The sequence below is a fragment of the Rhamphochromis sp. 'chilingali' genome (assembly GCF_963969265.1).
Source record: "Rhamphochromis sp. 'chilingali' genome assembly, chromosome: 8".
Lineage (NCBI taxonomy): Eukaryota > Metazoa > Chordata > Actinopteri > Cichliformes > Cichlidae > Rhamphochromis > Rhamphochromis sp. 'chilingali'.
The window spans coordinates 40,303,232-40,325,690 of NC_137935.1; the positions used below are offsets into that span (position 1 = coordinate 40,303,232).

General features: G+C 41.6%; 1 protein-coding gene across 3 annotated transcripts; it reads left to right on the forward strand.

The window, feature by feature from the left end:
- Window positions 1–5,530: 5,530 nt before the first annotated feature.
- LOC308400828 (uncharacterized protein) lies at window positions 5,531–22,325 on the forward strand. Of its 3 annotated transcripts, XM_080888813.1 has the most exons (7): window positions 5,531–5,587; window positions 5,857–6,074; window positions 14,976–15,050; window positions 15,197–15,208; window positions 15,322–15,441; window positions 16,841–16,980; window positions 21,712–22,325. In XM_080888813.1, the coding sequence occupies exons 3-7, from the start codon at window positions 14,984–14,986 to the stop codon at window positions 21,913–21,915; spliced, it is 543 nt and encodes a 180-aa protein (XP_080744939.1). In that variant the 5' UTR covers window positions 5,531–5,587; window positions 5,857–6,074; window positions 14,976–14,983; the 3' UTR covers window positions 21,916–22,325. The 3 variants fall into 3 exon arrangements, with proteins under 3 accessions (XP_080744939.1, XP_080744940.1, XP_080744941.1); XM_080888814.1 differs by lacking the exon at window positions 5,531–5,587 and having other exon boundaries at window positions 5,746–6,074; XM_080888815.1 differs by lacking the exons at window positions 5,531–5,587; window positions 5,857–6,074 and adding an exon at window positions 13,295–13,916.
- Window positions 22,326–22,459: the final 134 nt, after the last annotated feature.

Consider the following 22,459-nt stretch of genomic DNA (forward strand, 5'->3'; position numbering starts at 1 on the left):
AATCTTACAGAGATTGTGATGATTTTATGGATAATTAAAGTCAGTCATATATCCACAAACACAACAAGCTGAAAGTCAGTGATGCTGCTCGGTTTGCAGTCCTGAACATCACGGCACAAGCAGGATCCACTGCACTGTTAATGTGAGCTGTGTTATATTGCTGCCTCTGTTCGGTGGTGTCGAGCCAAACGGACTTTAACGTGTGTTTGAACGAGCTGACGGTTCACTTGTTAAGCTGAAAGAAAGATGCTTTAATCACAGCAGTCACACATGTGTCCACTGCACCATCTGGAACTCTTCTTGTTTACACTCGTAATAACACAAACACTAAATCCTGCTTCTCTGTGCTGTTGTGTAGCAGTGTGTACACCTGAGACTGTCACCTGTCTGTCTGTCCTGCACTCTCTCTCTGTTTCTTTCTCTCTGATTGTGGAATAAAAGTATGAACATGTGTTTATAAGTTACACTTGTGTTTGAATCCTGCAGCTTATCACACATTTGATTTCCATGTGTGACGACTGCAAGTGTCCAGAGTGAGGACAGACTGAGGGACCCACTGCTGCACATCATCTGTGAGGCTTTGCACCCCTGATGATCCACCAGGACAAACTCAGCAGTGTGTGAGGAAGAGGAGGAGGAAGAGCCAGCAGCAGCTGACAGATGGAGAGAATAGACAGACTGTTCCCTGTTTGTGAAGGACTGCTAGGAAAGTTTAACATAACTGTCTGTGCTGAATCAGTCTTATTAGGTAATGTTCAAATAATGTGATCATCCCAGTGTTTCCAGTGTGGGAGAAAGTACTCAGGGCCTTCAAGCTACACACTATGAAAGGCAGCAACAAGTTTAATGTTCAGAAACCTAAAGTATGTATCAGCAGCAGGATGGAGCTAAAATAAATGTTGGTTTCAGTTCTATGAAGCTTTGAGTATTTTGGATCAGTAGCTGCTGTGTTTGTTGCATCATATTGCTGTAACTGTTTATATGCTTTATATATTCTGAGCTAAGTTGATCTATAGTGTTACATCATATTCTATAAGGATGTTATGTGTTTGTAGACTTTCTGCCCAGTTTGACCCATTTAGCAGACGTCAGCCTGTTTAAGGCTCTGATATCTATTCTGTGTGACTTACAGCAGTTATGACATGGTCTGATTTTCTCACCCAATATAGGAATATTTCATATATCAGTCTACTCTTCATTTTATCAGAAACAGTTTTCATGGCTCGTACATTTTCCTTTTTACACATGTAGTGGGCGTACTTCAAGCGTGCAGATCCTGAATTGGGACACAGCCATTAATTAGCATGCTATCCTCTCTCACTTGGTGGTAGAGCTATGTAGACACATGCAACGAAGTTTTCCAGCTGTGGGAAGGAGTGACACTGCAAGATGCGTTTTCCTGCAAGTTAATGCGACCAATGAGGTATGTAATTTGTATTTTATATGTTGTGGTAGAAAAATAAGATGTTTGTTTGTGACAGAACTGGCAAGTTTATGGTAGTAATTTGTTAACATTTTGCAAAGGTCAAATTGTGAGTGTTTTTATGTTGTTTAATAATGTGCTTTATTGTTTATTCTCTATGAGAACAATTTACTGTGGAAATTGATTATTTTATGTTGTTTGTACAGTTCTCACGGCATCGTTGGTGGCACCTGTGTGCAATAAATGCCAGTAAAAATCAAGAACGCCTTGTGTCCGTTTTTCCACTTGGAGGGAGTTACACTGTGCTTAGTCTTCTCTGCCCGTATGTCCCTCTGTTTGTCCATGGTGTCTTGTCTGGGCCTGTTTTATTCTGAGGGTCCTTGTCTCATGTGGGTGTGTTCAGTTTACGTTTCCCCTGACTCGTCAGCTGTGATTTCTCCCAGGTGTGTTCCCCTCCTGTCTCTCATCCCTTGATTACTGCCCTGTGTTTCCTTTGTTCTCTGTCACCTCGTCAATGTCTACTCACCCTCAGTTTCCGCTGTGTGTTCTGTTACCTATTTTTGCCTGCCTGTTAGTTTATATTTTCCAGTTTAGTTAGTCTTCTGTTTGATCAGCAGTCTGCAAACAAGCAATTTATTCTGAGTTTACTTTTGCCTCCGTGAGTCCTGCATTTTGGGTCCTTCCTCTCTGCCTGCCTGCACACAGCCATGGCAGAACGACACGACCATAACCTGGACCCAGCGGGCTCGTCCCGGGAGAGCGATCTCGCCCGCATCATGAGCTTGGTGAAGCGGATTTCCCACACAGAGGATACTAAGGCGATGGCAATTGGGATAAATGCTATCAAAGCAATCCTCGAGAGGAATCCACATTTCTGCCAACTCAGGGGGTTCATGCTGAAGCACCCCCAAAATAAATCAAAGCACCCCCACAGATTTCTTACTTTTTTTTTTACTTTTGTTGGACAATATTTGCTGTTTGTGTGACACACTACTAAAAATATAAAAACCATACAGTACTTGGTTGAGACGTAACATTTTAACAACAAAAGTATAGATACCCCCCCTCCTCCCTCCCAAAATGGTTTGTTCCAGCTCTCCCCTGCTCTGGCTCTAGCGCTCTTTCTGCCAGAGCGATGGTGGCTGAGACGCCGCTGAGCGGAGGTGTAAGAGCCTGGCTTAAAACAGGACATATTAGCTGCATTTAACCTTCAGTTACTCTTTATATAGTTGGTAGGAGTCAGACCATGTTTCTTTTTAGCTGAAAAGCATTACACCAGGTAACCTGCAGTGTTGAAAGCGTGTTTTCTGACGATGTTTGCTGCCCTACAATCCGTCCTGCTCTGTAGTCAAATCAGCAACATTTCATTGTCCTGTTGCTCCCATTGAAATGTATGCAGCCTATTTAAAATCTAAAACTTATAATTGTCCGTAGCCTGCTGTTGTTACCACTGTCCTGTTTGAAATGGATACTAACTGACTGAATGCCCATTAACCTTATAACTGTTGTGTGTGTGTGTGTGTGTGTGTGTGTGTGTGTGTGTGTGTGTGTGTGTGTGTGTGTGTGTGTGTGTGTGTGTGTGTGTGTACAGAGAGACAGCCAGGTTCATAATGGATATAAGAAAGTTTTTTCAAAAAAAGGAGCCACATTCAGGTAAAAGTGTAAAATCAAATGATCTGAATCAGGAATAATGTTGGATCAGTGTTTCAATATTTATCTTTTATTAGATGTTCATGTGGTTTGGTTATTTGCCTCTTGGTTGAAAGTACACTGAGAGGACTTTTTCATTAGTGATCTTAATAGTATTTTTTTCATATTAATGTAATTTTTCATCTAATTGAATCTATTTGTGTATGATTGTCAGTCCAAAGAGGGAACGTGAGGAGAAAGTACGAGGTCAGGAAGAACCGGGTAAGCAAACAGACAGGGAGCAGTGACAGGCAGAAACTGTTAAACTGACAAAGAGAAAAAACCTGATTTTACTCACAGTCTGGAAGTTGTGTCCTCCCTGTATTAAAGCTGCTAAACAGAATCTGCTAAACAAACTGGGCTGAAACATTTTGACCCTCTTTAACAACATTCCAACATAACATTATCATTGATCGGGGAGATTAAAATTAATGATATATTTTTATGTGGTTCAACCACAACTCTACTGAAACCTCAGCCAGTAATAGGTCAGCCAACCGTTGGACAGTCCAGTTGTCTGTATGACTGCTGCAGTACGTGCATCACATTTGCTCACTATCAGAAAGAGCCAAACAGCCCTGGTGGAGCGAGCAGCTGTAAAGAGAAGCAGATGCTCTGTTTCTACAAATGTTTTAAGCTTGTTTCAAAGATTCTGTACAGCAGCTTTAAATGTTTTCCAAAAGCACACACACACTTATCAGTGTTTCTCACACTTTTTACAGTGTGGACCACCTGATAAAAGGTCAAGCTCTCCCAAGCACCAAAGCATGAAAGTCATAAATCTTACAACACAAAATTAGTATCTGCAGTAAAGATTTTTCATGCATTGTATACATTCTACCACAGGCAAAGTTGCCTACATTTTTATAGTTTTTTTATTAATATTTTGTAATAATTTATTTGTAATAATTTCTTCTGTTTTTGGAGTGTTTTTTATGTATCTGTATTATATTATACATACACATTAAAAGTGAATCTCTGTCCAAAAAATGCACTCAGTTTACTTTTTACTCACTATGAGCATCATTCATTATTAATAAACCAGTAATGAAGGTTAGCATATGTATTTTTTTATTCCAATCCATTCTTCTTTAGCAGCATTTAAATAACCTTTATCAGATTTGATGGTTTTGTTACAGACTTTTCAAAAAAGTGTTTTGCTTTTCTTTCACAAATGTGGGATTAAATTGTTAAAATGTACAAAACAGTGATGTCATGTTTTGTAACGAGGACCCAGGCACAGAGAGACCTGATGAATTTAAGAATCTTGTGATTCAATAAAGAAATTTGCAGACTTGCACAGAGATGGTAAAATTATGGTGACTGATAGCGGAGACGAAGATAACAAATGATGAGGACAGGGAGGAACAGGGGTTTAAATGCACCAAGGAGACAGACAGAGAGAACTCGGGACAACTGGAGACATTTAAGGATGCAGGGACTGACAGAGACAGGGAAGATGTCTCATCGTGATGTGTAAAGTTGATCTTGCCTGGCTGGGCAGCTCTCTGGGTGCTCAGCACCCCCAAAGCTCTGATCCTAGAATCGCCCCTGGATGTAACTACAGCCCAGCCCATGCAGCAGTATATGAATGACTAACCTCGTATTGTGGATGGATTATCTCAGTTGTTCTCCTGGCTGAAGTTTGGTCCTTTTACAGCATCCTGCCATGCGATTACATTTGTTTCTGACCACCGAGAACACTCACGTTAACTTTTATTGAGTGGAAAAAAAGTTAGCTTGTTTATATTATGCTAACATAGCTGTGTCGCTAGCGGTCACGTAGCACATCATTATATAGCAGCTAGCCCAACTTCAGTAACCCTACAAACGTCACTGCTGTTTAGTTTTCTGTCTTCATTTATGTTGGAAGTGATAGCAGAGCTGTACGTTTGAATTTGTTTCCAAAACCCCGCAGTCAGGACATGCTATATTGTATTTAGATAGAAGCTAGCGAGCTAACTCCCTGCTAACTTCTAACTCTGTTAAATGTCATAAATTCCGTTTTCATGGATGCCTGGATGTTAAACTCAATTGTTACACCTGGTAGAGCAGAACGCTGATCATTTTATTAAAGATGAAAGACTTTAGACAGTTTTTAACTCTCAGTAATGCCATAGTGATCGTTTGATATATGGACCTGCAGCGGAGTTTAGGTCCAGACACGGCTAGTGACGTCAGACTTAACGACCGGATAGTGAACAATGGTGCTGTTAAATCACTGCACATGAGTGAATGAGTTTGCACTTGGTCCTGAATCCACCAGCGAGCCTCTCTCATTTCATATATACTAAAAACCACTCTGCTGCTCTCTGGCAAGGAATGGTGGTGGTAGATATCAGTTTAAATACTGCATTGATTCCCGATAGAAGAGACCACGCCCACCATTTCATTCTCAGACACGTCAGAGAGAGAAAGCGAGAGAGGACAGGAGGAAGCGTGACACCGTGGAAGTGGTAAGCTTCTGGGCTGACGGTGAGTTAAAAACCGGTAAACTCTGAGTGACTTTCAGAAAGCCTGGACAAGTACTTGCCAGGACCACTTTAAAAATTATAAGAAAGTTTGTGACTCAACAAGACTGCACTCAAGACTTTTGCACTATATTTATAGGCAGTAAGCAGTACATAAATTCAATCAAGTTACAATTCGACGTGAACTGGTTTGAGACCAGAGAAAATGAAACAAGAAATAGGATTTTTTTTTCACTTAATCTCGATTCCTTCCTTTTTTACTTCCGCCGTTAGACTTGAAAGCCCCGCCCTGCTGTCCGTCTCTCACACGCAGAGAAAGTGTGACGCTGTAACACGTTGAGGGAAAGAAACATATGAAGGCACAGTAACGGGGTGAGGTGCAGCTTTCTCCTCCTACAAACGGGCTCATTTCTCTGCCATTCAAAGGGAAGTAAGCGCAGACCTTCCGAGGACAAAGACAACTTCTGCAGGTTTTCAAAGCATCTCCAAAGGTATGTGATGGTTCTATTTATGGTTGAAGCTGCAAACGTGACTGGAAGGCGTCCGGTCACAGTCGTGGCGAAACGTAAATATGCATGCTATTAGTGTTTTTTTACTCCGAGCTCCGTGACCGATAAACAGGAACGTCACGAAGCTTTCGCTGTCTAAATTCGGACTATCAGCTGAGGTTAATGGCGGACCACGAAACATTCACACACATGTCGAATAAAAAAGCATTTTTGGGGGGCGGAGGGTTATAACACTGACCCGAAGGAACGAATCCTAAACAGACTGAAGTTTGCTGAAAGCTGACTTTATGGGGGAACTTTTGTGTGGCATTATGGGTCATCGGGCTCAGCATAACAGGCTTGTAAACACGCCTTTATCTTCTGTGATGCTACGACACGCGTGAAGAACCCGCGAGGAGGAATCACCTGAATGTGTTGTGTTATACAGCTGTAACACCGGGCGTCTGATGACTGCAGCGCTCTCACTTTTCAAAGAGGCAAAGATACTGCCTTGAGCCAACTTGGGGAATAGTATTAATAAAAGGTGATGGCTGAGGGCAGAGGTGGGCTTGACCACTGTGGGTGGGCACTGGCAGAAGTAGATATGGAGTGGAAGTGGGCTTTGGCAAGCGCGTACGCTAAATTGGATATGATACAGAGAAGATTAGCATGGCCCCTGCGCAAGGAAGTGGGCTTGAATACTCTCAGATGGAAAACATGATAAGGTGATAAGGTCTAATATATTTCTCTCTCAGTGTGGTCTTATTTGGCAGCGGTTAGAACAGAGGTGTTTCGTCAGGACAAGTAGAGCAAACAGTACTCGCCCTGTCAAATCTAAACATAGATACAAATGAATGCAACAAAGGAATTTAGGGCCACATTTAGAACACATATTATCGATCATTTTGTGAATAAAGCTGTAAGTCTATTTCAAGAAAAAAGTCCAAATGTGGAGATCACAGTTGTTCCAAGACAAACAGCCACGGCTGCTGTACCCTCTATAAAATGCCTTGTATAGATGAGTTAGTGAAACAAATTGATCCATCTTCTTTATTACACGAGGGTTTAAACATCAGTATCCTTGCATCTGTCCATTACCAGCCCTTTCATTTCGTACAAATCCAGCCAACTTTTCCAAATTTGTGTGCGTATTCCTTCTGAGAAGACGGCAGCTCTGACCATGTCTGCTCTAAAACCAGGCAGGTTGAGCAGCTGCTCAGATTATCATCTATGAGAATAACTGAATGTAATATGTTTAACCAGCGTTTAATCCCCTGTAGATATTGACTGTTAACCACACTACTCAAGCCTTTTAATTTAGCATTTTTTTCTTTTTTAAATTAATATATTTTAATATACTTATTCTCCTTTAGTCTCAGCTGACTGCAGGTTTCCCCAATTTTTAAACAGCCCATTTGTATAAATACTGAAACTAGTTACCTCACAGCACATTGTTAGTCAGTGGGCTGGTTTCAGTCATTATGTAAGTGTCCTGTTTATAAGGTTGGGGAAACCTGAAGAAGTCACCTGGATGAGTGACGAAACGTTTCTCCCGCTGAAAGCGCTACATCCAGAGAACAGAATCAACCTTTGGGGATGGTGTTTTATTGCTTTCTTTCGTCTCTGTTTGACTCTCTGTACCAGTGGATTAGACACCTATAGTTGTTTATTTTGGCATCGCCAAAGCTAACTTGGAATGGACTTGAAATTCAGGATAATAAGAGGACAGGCGTGCCTCATTGTCTGAAGTGTTTGAACTTTGTGAAGGCTCTCTGATGTCACTTTCACTTCTTACAATTGATACAAAATACTTTAGTCTATGCACTGACCTGGCCTTTACAGCATGGCTGATTTATTCTATCAAGGTGACCGCTAATGCACATTAATGACACAACTTAACACCTGCTCATCCTGTGGCCTGATGCATTAGACCTCAGATTTCTGTATAGTTTTTTATTTTATATTTATATCCTGTTCATAGCCTGTACACAGCTTGTACTCACTACAGCCTGTACATACTTATAGTTATAGAATATTCACAACATACATCATACCGTGTACATTATAACATACCATCAATCAATCAAAATTTATTTATATAGCACATTTTTAAGACCGAAGTACACCAAAGTGCTTTCCATTAAAATCGCAGTACAAATAAAATCACAATAAAATATAAATTACAAATATATAAAATATAAGATAATTACATAATCTAAATACAGAGCCAGATGTAAATTACCCTAATTCGCCTTAAATGCCAGATCAAACAAATACGTCTTTAAACGTGATTTAAAAGACTGAATGGAATCTGACGGGCGAATATGAAGAGGGAGAGTATTCCATAGCCTGGGTGCAGCAACGGCAAAGGCACGGTCTCCTCTGGTCTTCAGCCGAGACCTAGGTTGCACCAAGAGCAGTTGGCCCGATGATCTTAGTGCTCTCTGAGGGCTGTACAGACAGAGGAGATCAGCTAAGTAGTCAGGTGCCATATTGTTCAAAATTTTATAAGTAAACAATAGAATTTTAAAATCAATTCGATATTTGATAGGAAGCCAGTGTAAATTTTTCAGAACAGGGGTGATAGAGTCAAACTTTCTAGTGCCGGTCAAGAGACGTGCTGCGGCATTCTGGACCAGCTGCAGACGCTGCAGAAGAGAAGATTGTAGACCCAAGTAGAGTGAGTTACAATAGTCCAGTCTTGACGTAATGAAAGCATGAATGAGTTTCTCCATATCTTTGTGTGGTATGTAGGGTTTAGCCTTAGAGATTAGGCGTAGTTGATGAAAGCTAGTTTTTACCACAGTAGAGACCTGTTTGTCAAGTTTGAAGGAACTATCCATGAAAACTCCAAGATTCCTGGCAGTATCAGTAAGGTAGTTAGCAACAGGCCCAAATGTGCCAGTCAATTGTCCCAGAGGCATATTTCGGTCAAAAACAATAATTTCTGTCTTCTTTCCATTTAAAGTAAGAAAGTTACGTGATAACCAGTCCTTGACATCACTCAGACAGTCAAACAGAGGATGTGGTGAGGATAAAGCATCCCCAGTCAGGTGAAGGTAGATTTGAATATCATCAGCGTAACAGTGAAAAGAGACATTGTGTTTTTCAAAAATGGAGCTCAAGGGCAACATATAGAGAGAAAACAACACAGGACCCAATACCGAGCCCTGGGACACACCACAGCGGAAACGGGCAGAAGAAGAGGAATATTTTCCCATCGAGACGGAGAACGACCTCTCAGAAAAATATGATTTAAACCAAGATAAAACATTTCCTTTGAGGCCTACTACATGTTCCAATCTTGCCAAAAGGATATCATGCTCAACCGTATCAAAGGCTGAGGTCAAATCCAATAGTACTAAGACCGCAGAGCGCCCAGAGTCAGCAATTAAGAGAAGGTCATTAAAGACTCTTAGTAGGGCAGTTTCGGTGCTGTGACGCGGTCTAAATCCAGACTGAAATTTATCACTTATACCGTTTCTCTCTAAATAGTGCTTCGGCAACTACAGACCTATTTTCTCTAAGACTTTTGACATAAAAGGAAGTTTAGAAATCGGCCTGTAATTAGCTAAAATGTTACGATCAAGGGTACTTTTCTTGATGACAGGTTGCACGACTGCATGTTTAAAGACAGTCGGAACATAGCCAGATGACAGTGAGAAGTTCATTAGAAATAAAATACAAGACTCGATTGTATTCAATGCATCCTTAATGATATGAGAGGGAATAATGTCGTGCAAAGAATTTGAGCTTCTCAGATTATTAATTATTTCCTTTAAAGTAAAAAATGACACAGGTTCGAACTGTTGGAAAACCGTTGAACATTCAGAAGCTGGGGCTTGATTTACTACCAAAGAATGTGTGGCCCTTAACAATGAGATTTTATCTATAAAATAATTTAGAAATTTTTCGCAGAGGGCCGGGGAGGCACCCACTGAAACATCCGAACAGGGATTAACCACTGAATTAAAGATTTTAAACAGGACTCGAGGATTATGGCTGTTATTCGCAATAATGTTAGATAAAAAAGAAGTTTTTGCCATTTTGGCAGCCTTCTGGAATTTAGACCGGCTCATATGCAGGATGTCAAGGGACACCTGAAGTTGATCTTTTTTCCATCTTCTCTCAGCTCGACGACATTCACGTCTAAGAGCGAGGATGGATTCATTTAGCCAAGGTTGGCGTGAGGTTTTACGGTGTCGAATCTTTACTGGAGCCACAGTATCCAAAATAGAAGTACATATAGAGATGAAAGAGTTGACTACGCCATCAACCGAGAGAGGTGCATTACTGATGTCTTCATAACCAAAAGAATTGGCAAAGGCCGCAGAAAAAAGAGCAACAGCCTCAGAATTAATCGGACGTGATAGGCTCGGTGGACCCTCAGAGTTCAATTCCATATTGCATGACTGAACATCAAACATAACTGGGAAATGATCCGAAATCCCAGCATCATTGATGTCTGTGATGCAAATGTCCAGTCCATACGACAATACCAAGTCCAGCATATGCCCTTTAATGTGGGTTGATTTCCTCACCCACTGAGTAATATTAAAAGAGTCAATAAGGGCAAGAAAGTCCTTTGCCAATAGGTCCTCCTCGCAGCATATATGAATATTAAAATCACCACAAATAAGTACACGATCATAACTTAAGAAAATAATTCCTAGAAGATCAGCAAATTCACGGATAAAGTCCTTGTTGCGCTTCGGAGGTCGATACACCACCGCACAGAGGGTCTGGGGGGAACCGGACAACTCCAGTAGTTGTACTTCAAAGCTGGAGTGCAAGGTGGGAGGCAGTTGCCGCACTCGGAATTTACTTCTAAAAACCGAGGCTAGCCCTCCACCCCTGCCCGCGGTCCTAGGAGAATTAAAGAAAGCACAGTCCAGTGGAAGAAGTTCCGAAAAGGAAGAGGACTCACAAGGGCGAATCCAGGTCTCTGTTAAAAACAGGACATCCAGCCTTGATACAAGAAAAAAGTCATTTACAACGAAGGACTTGTTCACCAGTGACCTAGTGTTTAGCAGTGCCATACGGAGCGTAGCCTCGTTGACGCTACTGGGAGCACGTCCCAGCCGACGAAGATTACTGTAATCCACACCTCCTCCAGAGGCCCGCTTCCAGCTCCATACAGGTGGACACTCAGCTGGTAGAACCGAATGGGCTTGCTGGCCAGCATAGCGAATCCATCGATGACGACACAGTCTGAAGGTATGCTGGGAGGGCCACAGGTTGTCAATAATGGAGCAGTAGCCAATCACTCCATGTGCTTTTAGGTAAGCTTTAATACGAACGCGAAAACCACTCCGCTTACCCCGTTTCCTATATCGTTTCTTGTGCGGTGTAAAAAGAGGCAGGTAATCCGTGCAGGCGGAAGTATGTGGTCGAGACTGGGAAAAATTCCCTAAGTTCCAATATAGATCCGGCTTTTTGTGATTCAAGGGTCGAAGATTTAAAAGAGTTTGTCGATCATAGGCAATCAGGGCAGTAACATCCGGAAAGCATATAGAAAGTAATAAAACAAAGAGAAAACAACACTCAGGAAGACGGACCCAAAGACGGCTTGCCGTGCACACTGGCGCCATCTTGGAAAAGTAAGGACCCATTTCTGTAATATACTCACATATCTATATTATTGTTAATATATATTGTAATTAGAGCTGAGCGATAGAACGATAACGATATGTGTTGCGAAATAACTTTTCCTCGATAGAAAAGTTTAACTATTGCGTCTGTGAAGGTTCTCAGTCAGCAAAGAGGCACAGAAAAGAAGACCAGACACCAGCGAGGGAGGATAAGAAGGACAGACGCAACAACATTGTCATCCCCTATGTAGCCGGCGTATCAGAGAAACTCAGGAGAGTTTTCTCCAAGCACGACATCCCAGTGCATTTCAGACCCAGCAACACACTCAGACAGAAACTGGTTCACCCGAAAGACAAAACGCCAAAACACAGACATAACAATGTGGTGTTTGCTGTACAGTGCAGCGAGGAATGCCCAGACCTCTACATCGGAGAGACCAAACAGCCACTTCACAAGCGCATGGCACAACACAGAAGAGCCACCTCCACAGGACAAGACTCAGCAGTCCATCTGCATCTTAAGGATAAAGGACACTCTTTGAGGATGCCAATGTTCACATTTTGGACAGAGGACAGATGGTTTGAAAGAGGAGTGAAAGAAGCATCTATGTCCACTGTGAGCGACCATCTTTGAACAGAGGCGGGGGTTTACGACACCAACTCTCTGCCATCTATAATCCAGTTTTGAGATCCTTCCCAGACGCCTTAACGCCCACTCACATCCTGGGCCATCTGACCTCAGGAATTCGCATGATAAGGTGGGGCCAGGTTTCACAATGAGCACACCCGAAACTCTGGCTGATTGGGACCCACGCCCAGTTTCCCACCTTGGCTCAGGCGATTAGAGGATCATCAGGGGGTCCTTTTGTCCCTCTGTGGGGGGAAACTCCCACTAGGTTTATATCTGGGACTCTCCACCATTTGACCTTAGAACTGAAGAAGCTTCTCGGATGAGAGGTGAAACGTCTTCAAGCAACTTAAAGAAGTCCAGATGCTTTTCTTTGCAAGCTCCTTTGACTTAAACTATTGCGATAGGCCTCATCTCTCTTGTCCTCTTTAAAAAAGAAAAAAAAGAACAGCCAATCCAAATTAAGTAGCGCAGAGCCAAACCAATCACAGCCGTCACGTCACGTGACTTGTTATGTGCCGCACATGTGTATTTGTTTGGGAAGCAGCCAGCGGTAATGGAGGAAATGAGTGCGCCGACTAGAGAAACATCAACCGAGCGTGACCGAAGGTTACCGAAGAGAAAACAGTTGACGGTTCCAACGCCGGAAGAGCCACAGAAGTTCTGTAGTGTGAAGGTATTTCTGCTATTTCAAGTCTGACAAAAACAGAGTAGCTGCACTGTAAATGTGCCGAAAGCAAGTCTGGAAATACAATAAAGCGGTGCAGCTCAGTCTCTGACTGGAAGCGCTGATTCGTCATTCGGCTTTTGTCAGACTAAAGTAACTGTTAAAACTGTTTGAAAAGCTAAGCTATACAACAAGGAGAGATTGAGAATTTCCTTTTAGTTCTCAGTTTATTTGATATTGACAAAAGTTAGTCAGTTTTGTCTGTTCTTCTGTAAAACAAACTAAGATTTATTTTTAGAATTAATATTTTGTTTCTAAGTGGAATTGACAATTTAGTCTGTTTCGTTTGTTCTATTTTGAAACTTAAACGCTTTAGCGGCTGCCTTTTGTGTAGTTTGCAATATTTGCCTTTATTTATCTGAAAAAGTCTCATGTTCCTTAAGTACATCTACCCTGTTGAACTTATTATGGGAAATAAATATTTAAATAAAAACAAGCTGCTGATTATTTCACATTTTACTTGTGAGCAACGGCACATTTAAATCTTACAAATATAGTTATTTGGCTGATATCGTGATAGATATCGTTATCGCCTGAAATGAAAAAAACATCGTGACATGAAGAAATCTCATATCGCCCAGCTCTATTTGTAATATATCTATATCACTAAAGCACTTCTGGATGGATGCAAACTGCATTCCGTTGCCCTGTACCTGTGCATGTGCAATGACAATAAAGTTGAATTCTATTCTATTCTACCTCATCACTGTTACTAATAAAGTAGCAAAGATCTTTTGAAGGAATGCTGTTCATGTGTCCAGAAGAGTTCAGGAAACTTGGAAAATAAATGTTAGGTTGTGCACCTTACTAGGACTTTGTTTTCTTTCTTGTCACTTATTTGTATAGTGCTCTGTGCGTGTTTGGTTGCGATGAGAAGAAGTGACATTCCCCAGAGTGAGGTTTGTAGTTCCTGTTCTCTAGAGGAGTGATGTATCTCTATTTTTACCTGGCTGTATTACCATGGTAACATACTCTGAGCACATAACCAGGTCATGTCCAGAGTTTTTGTTTAAACTTGTCTCCAGGTGCCACGTTTCACTGCTTCTTACATTTCAAGTATTTTTAAAGTACAATGTAGATTCTTTTTTATTTCCATTGTTGGGGAATGCATTTTAAAAGAGCAAGCTGGTAACTCGTCCATTACTGAAAGCACTGAATGAAGCATGGCATAGCTCCTTCCTACTCTTAATGAATTTTAGGCCACAGGTCACATTTACCTGTACAGTTATTCTATGCACTTTAAGGACTTTCTTTATCAGCTTTATCTTTGTGATATTCATGGTCAGTTTATAACATCCTTTTCCCTGCATGCTGCTAGATACAGTTACACTAGCTGCATGTGAACATTTTTGCAGTCAAAGAACTTTGACTTCAACATCTTCAAAGACGTGTGCAACAGAAAGCGATCAAGAGATTAAAGCATGCAACACATCACAGCACATATCATGTTTGAAAGTTGCCACAAAACGAAATTCATGAGACCCCCCCTTGGTGTCTGCTGCCCATATCCTGACAGGTTATGATACTGTGTGTAGACAGGATGCTGATTGGTTGAAAAACTACTCAGAGCAAGAGCAGCGTTCACCACAGAGGGAATGAGTGTGTCAAAAAAGAGTCAGCAGAGAGACCTTGACAGATGGCAGTGGACAGTTTTCATCGTTTTTAACACTTTCCTTTACTTTTGTGCAGCTAAGATAAAAGAGCAACCAACATTTTTATTAAAATGTGTAAACATGATGCAGAGCTTTGTAGAGCCAGAGCGCCAGCTGGTTATTGAATGGATTTTCAAAATAAGAGCGAGGTCCACTGAAGTAATGGATGGATGGAAGCATGGATATTTGGTTCTTGTGTGTAGACAGCTGTACACAGCGTTCAGCACAAGTGGCTTTGGTTATAAATGTTTTTAACTAGGATTTACTGTGCATTCATTAACCAACAAAGGACTGTGTTTGTGTTAGTCTACCTGATGGCGTCCAGCAGCTGCATCAATGTTGAGTTTTTGGATACAGCTGAGGATTCCTTCTACTTTGAAGGTAAAAGGCATTTTATACTTTCTCAGTAGTTGCGCAGTCTGTACATTTAATCATGTCATTATTATAGGTTAATTATGCAATTATTTAAATTTTATTTCTATTGTCTTTTTTTCAAAATGTGAACGCGTCCTCTGAAAATCTAAAAGTGGCTTCACCGGGTAAAGGATTTTAATATTTCTCTTTTTTAATTTCATTTTAGAATATGATAGCAGAGTAGTATTGTGAGGCGTGATGTGAAGCTCATCGTCGTGTTGTTCTCTCAAAAATACAGATTTTGAGGAGGATAATTTCAGAAAGTCAGGAGAGTATCATTGGTCCATTGAGAGCAAGAACGGTGCTGGATACCTGATTTTAAACCAAGAAGACACATTCGTGCTCCAGACCTGCTGTGGTAAGACCAGAGTTCTTGTTGTTATGGTTACTGACTTTTCAGTTCAGTTTGGTTGAACTTGGCAGGCTCAGTAGGTAGAGTGGTGGCCCCATGATCAGAAGGGCAGGGGTTCGATACCCCTGAACAAAGGTACTGTCCCTACACACTGCTCCCCAGGTGCCCAATAATCAATATCAATAAAGTATTCCAAAAAAAAAAAAAAGAGCTTGTGCACTAGCTTCTTCAACATTGTAATTGTTGAAATTTTTTAAGAATAAAGCAACTTGCTGAGAGAATAAAGCTGTTGACGCATGTTGATGGACATTTGTCTGCTTAGTCAGGCAGGGCTGGATCAGGTGACCCCAAATCCTCCCTTAATTACATTGCAATAAGCCTCGGCTGCTGGGGCTTCCCGTGATGCACGATCTCCCGTGATGAGCGTTTCTTGTTCATTCAGTAATGTAAGTCGCTAATGACTTAATGCACAGAGATGTATAAACACATAGTGAGTGAGAAAGGTGACTGAAGAAGAAGTACTCGATGCATCATGCAATCGCCCAGCAGCCTACACCTATCGCAGCATAACTGTTAATAAAGTAAAAAAAAAAAAAAGGGTCAGCACGGTGGTTAGCAGTGTCGCCTCACAGCAAGAAGGTCCTGGGTTTGAATCCACTCTTTAGCCAGGGCCTTTCTATGTGGAGTTTGCATGATCTCCCGTTTCTGTGTGGGATCTCTTCGGATACTCCGGCTTCCTCCCGCAGTCAAAGACCTGCAATTAGTGGGGTTAGGTTAAACGATTATTCACACCTATATGTGAGTGGTTGTGTGTCTCTGTGTTAGCTCTGTGACACACTGGTGACCTGTCCAGGGGGTACCCTGCCTCTCATCCTGTGGCAGCTGGGAGAGGCTCCAGCTCCCTGCGACCCTGAATTGTTTAAGTGGATGGAAGTAAAGACCACTGACTGTACCTTTAAGTGAACAATGCATTTGTAGAACGACTGCAGAGGTCTACACTGTGGAGCGGGATTCACATTAGAAATGATTACAGCAACCAGCAACATGACCAGCTGCCTCTGCAGTGAGTCTCTCTCAATGTGGTGGAATTTCAACCCTAACATGTAGCTAAGTTTAGTGTTAATGTGAGTCCCAAATATAATAGATATAATAATACCATATGTCCAAATCTGCAGTCACTACAGCTGCTGCCTGTCAAAACGTGACCCCAGGATTTTAAATTGGTCGGTCCATTAAAAGCTGAACAAATAAGTTTGTGGAGCGCTGCAGTTTGGTCCTGTTTTGCGCACAGAACAAACTGACACATATAGACGAACAGAACAGCAGGATATCATCACCTTTGTTCTTTAAAACAAGACATAGCTGAATGACATGCTGCTCTTGCTTGTCCTTGTTTCCTCTTCAGAGAAGAAACTCTGCATCTGGACCTATCGGAGCTCTACTCTAAACAATAAGGAAAAGATGCCAGTCATGATATATACCCTAAAGAATGACCAGACAATGGTGGTATGTTGTGAGGAGCACAAAATTCAAGCTGTACCAATGGTAAGTACAAGAAATCACGAGTTGGTTTTAGTGCACTCGCAGTTATTCTGATATTCATCTCATTTCACATTAAAAACAAAAAGATAACATCTGTACTGGAAGCATTTTGCTCAATGCGTTGAAGCTGACATTCAAAGTTAATCAGCAGTATACTCTTATCTCTGTGGTTTGGCCTGTGCTGCAGAAAACTGGGCAGTCTGATGGTTTAGAAAATAATAAGAATCCAGTGTATCAGTAACTGTAATTTTACTGGCCCATAAAAACCTTTTTATATTTTTAAAAACAAATACAGTTTAATTAATAAAGTTCATTTTTATTCCAAAACAATGTTACCAAAGCCCTGAAAAAATGGGATCTACTGCACTCCATGCCCCCTTTAGATTCACCTCTGCTCGTTGCAGGTATATAAAATGGGATGGCTGCCGGCAGCCTTCAGCAAGCTGCCTGATTTAAATATTGCATCACACAAAGTTAACAGTCTGCTTTCATTTTAGCTGCTGTAAAGTTACTGAAGGCTTTCACTGTGTTAAACGCTGACTGGCAGCTACATACCTTCTCTTCATGCTGGAACTTGTTGAACAGGTGGTTTGAACAAGGCTTTTCCCCAATAACAGTTTAGATGGTGATTACAGGAACAAGTGTTGCTGTTAGATGCTGGTAAAACATCTTTCAGTCCACCTGATTTCCACCTCTCTCTCTCTCTCTGCTCCTTGCTTTGAAGAACAGAGTAACATGAGTTCAGTTTACGCTTGACTCATTTCATTCTTTTGAATTACTGGATTTTTTAAAGTCAGCATAAAGATCCACTTTGACGTTCTGTTATATACTGATCTCCCAAACCCTACGGTCACGGCTGGGGCAGCAGTCGTGTGGAATTATTTAAGGACCCAAAACGCAGGCACCTCCGAAGTGAGGAGGCTTTATTGAGGGAGGTGGAACAAATACACAAGGCGAGAAACAGAACAGAGTAACCTCAACTGGGAAAACTAAAAAGCAAACCTGAAATGATAACCGGACAGAGACAGAGACACGCAGACAGACGCAGGGAAATCACTCAGAATGACGGAGGACATGAACGCAGACAAACCAGCAACAGGAGAACACACAGGGCTTAAATGCACACAGCAGTGATCAGGGGATGGGAGACAGGAGGGAAACACAGCTGGAAGAAATCCCATCTGATGAGACAGGGGAAACGTAAACTGAATGCACCCACATGAGACAAGGACTTTCAGAATAAAACAGGAAACTAACAGACACAGAGGACCTGAGAAGACACTGAACTTAACAGACTTACAAGCAGACACCGTGGACAGACGAGGGAACACAGGCAGGCATAAAACAAAAGACATAACAGAATAAACAAGAACATAGGATGATATAAAGAAACACCAAACACTGAGTCGTCAGACTCAGGACCATGACACCTACAGCAATTTTCAGAATCATTGTGATAGGAGACTTAAAATTACATACTGATAATCTCTAACTGCATAGATACGGAAATGTATCTTAACATTGCAAAATCATTCACTTTTGGTGCAACATGTTGGTGAGCCCACAGTGGATCTGGATTTTGCTCTTGGCCTGTCAGCTTTCCTCTCTAATCTCTATCTACACCTCATTTTTCGGATGTTAACGATCTAGTTAATTGGTTTAATATTCAATGTTTATCAGTTCTGGACTGTGGAGAACTGATAAAAGCCAGATTAGCGCCAATCTTTCACCCTGGAGCACCAATCACATCTGTTACCACAGAAGAGTGTGCAAAAGCTGACCACAGGTAGAAATCACTGATCTCCATGTTCACTACCTCCTCCTGCTTAGGAGTTACTACCCATGTTCAACCAGCTCTTTAGATGAATAAAACCATCTTATTTTACTAGTTCATTTAACATTGATTGTCATCGTTCCTGGTTGACACCATCGGCAGACTCACGAATCCCGCTTACTCTGCTTTCCATGCCTCCATGTCTCCTTGATATGCCCACTTCTTCCTCTTCAGCCTACAATAACTTTCCTAAATTCATTAAAGAGGTTCTATCTGACATCTCCCCCGTCTTCACTTTATTATAAATCAATCTATTTCTTCACTCCAGGTTACTGTAAAATAGTCAGCATCTTCTCTCAGCTTATTATAACCCTCCCTGCTTTCCACTGTTTTAGAGGATTTCACGCCTAATTCACAACTGCTTTCAAAAACATTTGGCAAAGTTGTCGCTAATCACGTCGTCCTTCCTGGGGTAGTAATTTGTCCTTGACCTGGCAAAAAGCAAAGATGAAATCCCGAGGTCGCTAACGTGGAGACTCCCACCACACCTAGATATGTTGTCCATAATAATTATAAACACAAGTGGTGACAGGGCATCCCTGACGGAATCTGCCACCTATCAGAAACAAGTCCGACTTGCTGCCGGCAATACAAATCAGGTTGTACAGGGACTGAAGGCCCCTAACAACGTGCCAGATATCCCAGACTCTTAAAGTGGATCAGACCACAAACTACACCCCACCATAAGGATGTACTTTTTTTTTTTAACAAGTACTTATTACACTTTGTCACAAGAGTTGGGAGTTGGAAGTCCTAACAGAAATAAAATATGCATATAAATTATATCAGTATTGAATGTAATGCGGTTAATGCTGCCTGATATACAAATATATTACCAGAAGTATTGACACACCCATTCAAATCACTGCATTCAGGAACTCAGCCACAAAGTGGTAGGCCACAGAAAATGACAGAGCAGGTTCAATGGATTTTGAGGCATATAGTGCCTCCAAACTTCATGTGACTGTCAGATTAGCTGAAGAGCAGTGTGTAGAGAGCTTCATGGAATGGGTTTCCATGAAACGTCTTGATGCAGGCTCAATCATCCGGCTAAGTAAATCCCCAAAAGTTGATTCTGTTCATCTGGACGTAGAGTTTTCAGTCGGAGAAACGTCACAATGTGAATGGTACTCATGGCCATTTATCAGTGGTCTTTGATCAATGGTCATGAGACTTTGCATAATTAAGATTAAGGAACTGACCTCCCAGCCCATTATTCCTTCAGTGGGCTGGTTTTAGTCATTATGCAAATGTCCTGTTTATAAGATTGAAACCTGCAGTCAGCTGAGACTGAAGAAGTCACCTGGATGGGTGACGAAACGTTTCTCCCACAAAACGCTACGTCCAGATGAACAGAATCAACTTTTGGGGGTTTCCATGAAGACGAAGGAGACTGTGGAGTGGGGTTGTTGTCCACGATTGAGTCCGGCACCTTAGTTCTAATCAAAGGAACTTTCACAGACATCTCATCCAAAATGAGTCTCTGACCTCACAAAGGAACTCTTTAGCATGCCAAGACATTTTGGACATTTCAGCGCTCTTAATTTTGTGGGAACAGTTTGAGGATGACCCTTCCTGTTCCAACATGATTGCACAGCAGTAGGATCCATAAAGACCTTGCTGAGGGAGTTTGGAAGAACTTGACTGGCATGCACAGATTTCTGACCTCAACTTGACAGGACACCTTTGGGATAAATTAGAGCAGACTGTGAGCAGGCCTCATCAGCATTAGTTTCTGGGCTCACAAATGCACTTCTGGAACAATGGTAAAAAAACAAAACAAAAAACAATTCCCACCTTAATCTTGGGGGTAGCTGCTATAGCTGCAAAGAGTTAGCTGACATCATATTGAAACCTATGGATTAAAGGTATGTGTCAATTCATAGGCTGCATCCTTCGAAGACAGAGTGCGAGGCTGAGAAAATGGCCGTACCCTGTACCATTCACAGAGAGTTGGGGAATGTTGGGGAATGGCTGCAGTCATCTTTCAATGATGAGGATGTAACATCCTGGACAGGGAGGAACGCCGTTTTGAGCGCCGAGTCAAGGAGGCCATTTACGTGAAAAGGGAAAGACCATCTCTGAATGGAGGAGGGGCCTAAGGGTACATCTGTCACCATCTTACGCTGTGATTGCAGCCATTCCCCAACTCTCTGTGAATGGTACTCATGGCCATTTTTTTGGTTTTGGTCAGTGGTTGTTGATCAGTGGTAATGAGAATTTGCATAAGATTAAGGAACTGACCTCCCAGCCCATTGTTCCTTCAGTGGGCTGGTTTCAGTCATTATGCAAATGTCCTGTTTATAAGATTGAAACCTGCAGTCAGCTGAGACTGAAGACATCACTTGGATGAGTGACGAAACGTTTCTCCCACAAAACGCTACGTCCAGATGAACAGAATCAACTTTTGGAGATTTACTTACCTGGATGATTGAGCATGCATCAAGACGAAATTCTGGGATAGGTTTGGCCACGAAGGATACACCCGACCCATCCTTCAAATTTTAGGAGGTGACGGACGCATTTGTTGGCCGCACTTGGAGCAGCCTTCGTCGCCTGGCTGTGACATAATCGGCCTTCAAATGCAGCCTCTGAAGGATGCAGCCCCTTAAGAATGGGATGTCACTCAAGTTCATATGTATGTATGATAGCAGTTGAGCCAATGCTTTTGGCAATATGGCGTATATTATACTTTACAATCATGTTTCATGTGTAAGTTGATCAGGATCAACCAAACTGATATTAAGTGACAAACACATACTGAACATTTGATACAGTAAAAACTTCAAAAGAAAACAACAGTTTAATCTCCACGTGTGAAAGGGCCACTATACTTGATCTGCAGTGCGTCAGGATGACACAGGGATTGTTACTCTTTTTCTCCTTATGTCTGTCCATAGACGCCCCCCACAGACATCCCTGGAACGACTCACAAGGCTTTGTTCTACCAGACGCGCCTTTCTGGAACTAACAGGTTTAAGTTTGTGTTCTCAGAAGATCCCAACAAAGCTCTTGGAGTTGTGGATGAAAACGGTCGTTATAAACTGACCCTGCTTACTGAAGGTGACGATGTTGACATGAGAGTTGAGTTTGAGCTCAAATAATTAAAGAAGTTGTCTAAATAATGAAAAAAAAGTCATCTGACTTGACTGAATGCAGATATCCGATGTAACAACTTCTTAAAGTCATAACTCAGAGTCACTTTGTGATTTAAATGGAACAAATCTGATCTCAAACCATTTGGAACCTCAACATGCTCCCTGTTGTATCATTCTAAGGTTACAATGTGTCCATCCATAAATCTTTAGTTAAAGGCAGCTTTGAAATGAGTTTTATCTCATTTGAGATTTTGTTAGTATTCAGTTAATCATTGAATATTGTGAGGTTGGACCCATGCATGTTTGGTTTGGGCCCGTGTAACCTCAGATTGAACCCAAAATTAGAACTATAAGCTCATACAACAATCTAGCTATTAGCATTTGTACATAAGAATAAAGGCTTTGTACTTCTTTCATTGTGTTTCTTGTTTTGTCATGAGTGGTGTACTTCAAAGAAAGTTGAAAACGGCCAGGCTCTGTTAGCATGAGCTAGCTCGACTAATCCCCGTCGGAGATGACGGGTAAGACGACAAACACGTCAGAGGAAATC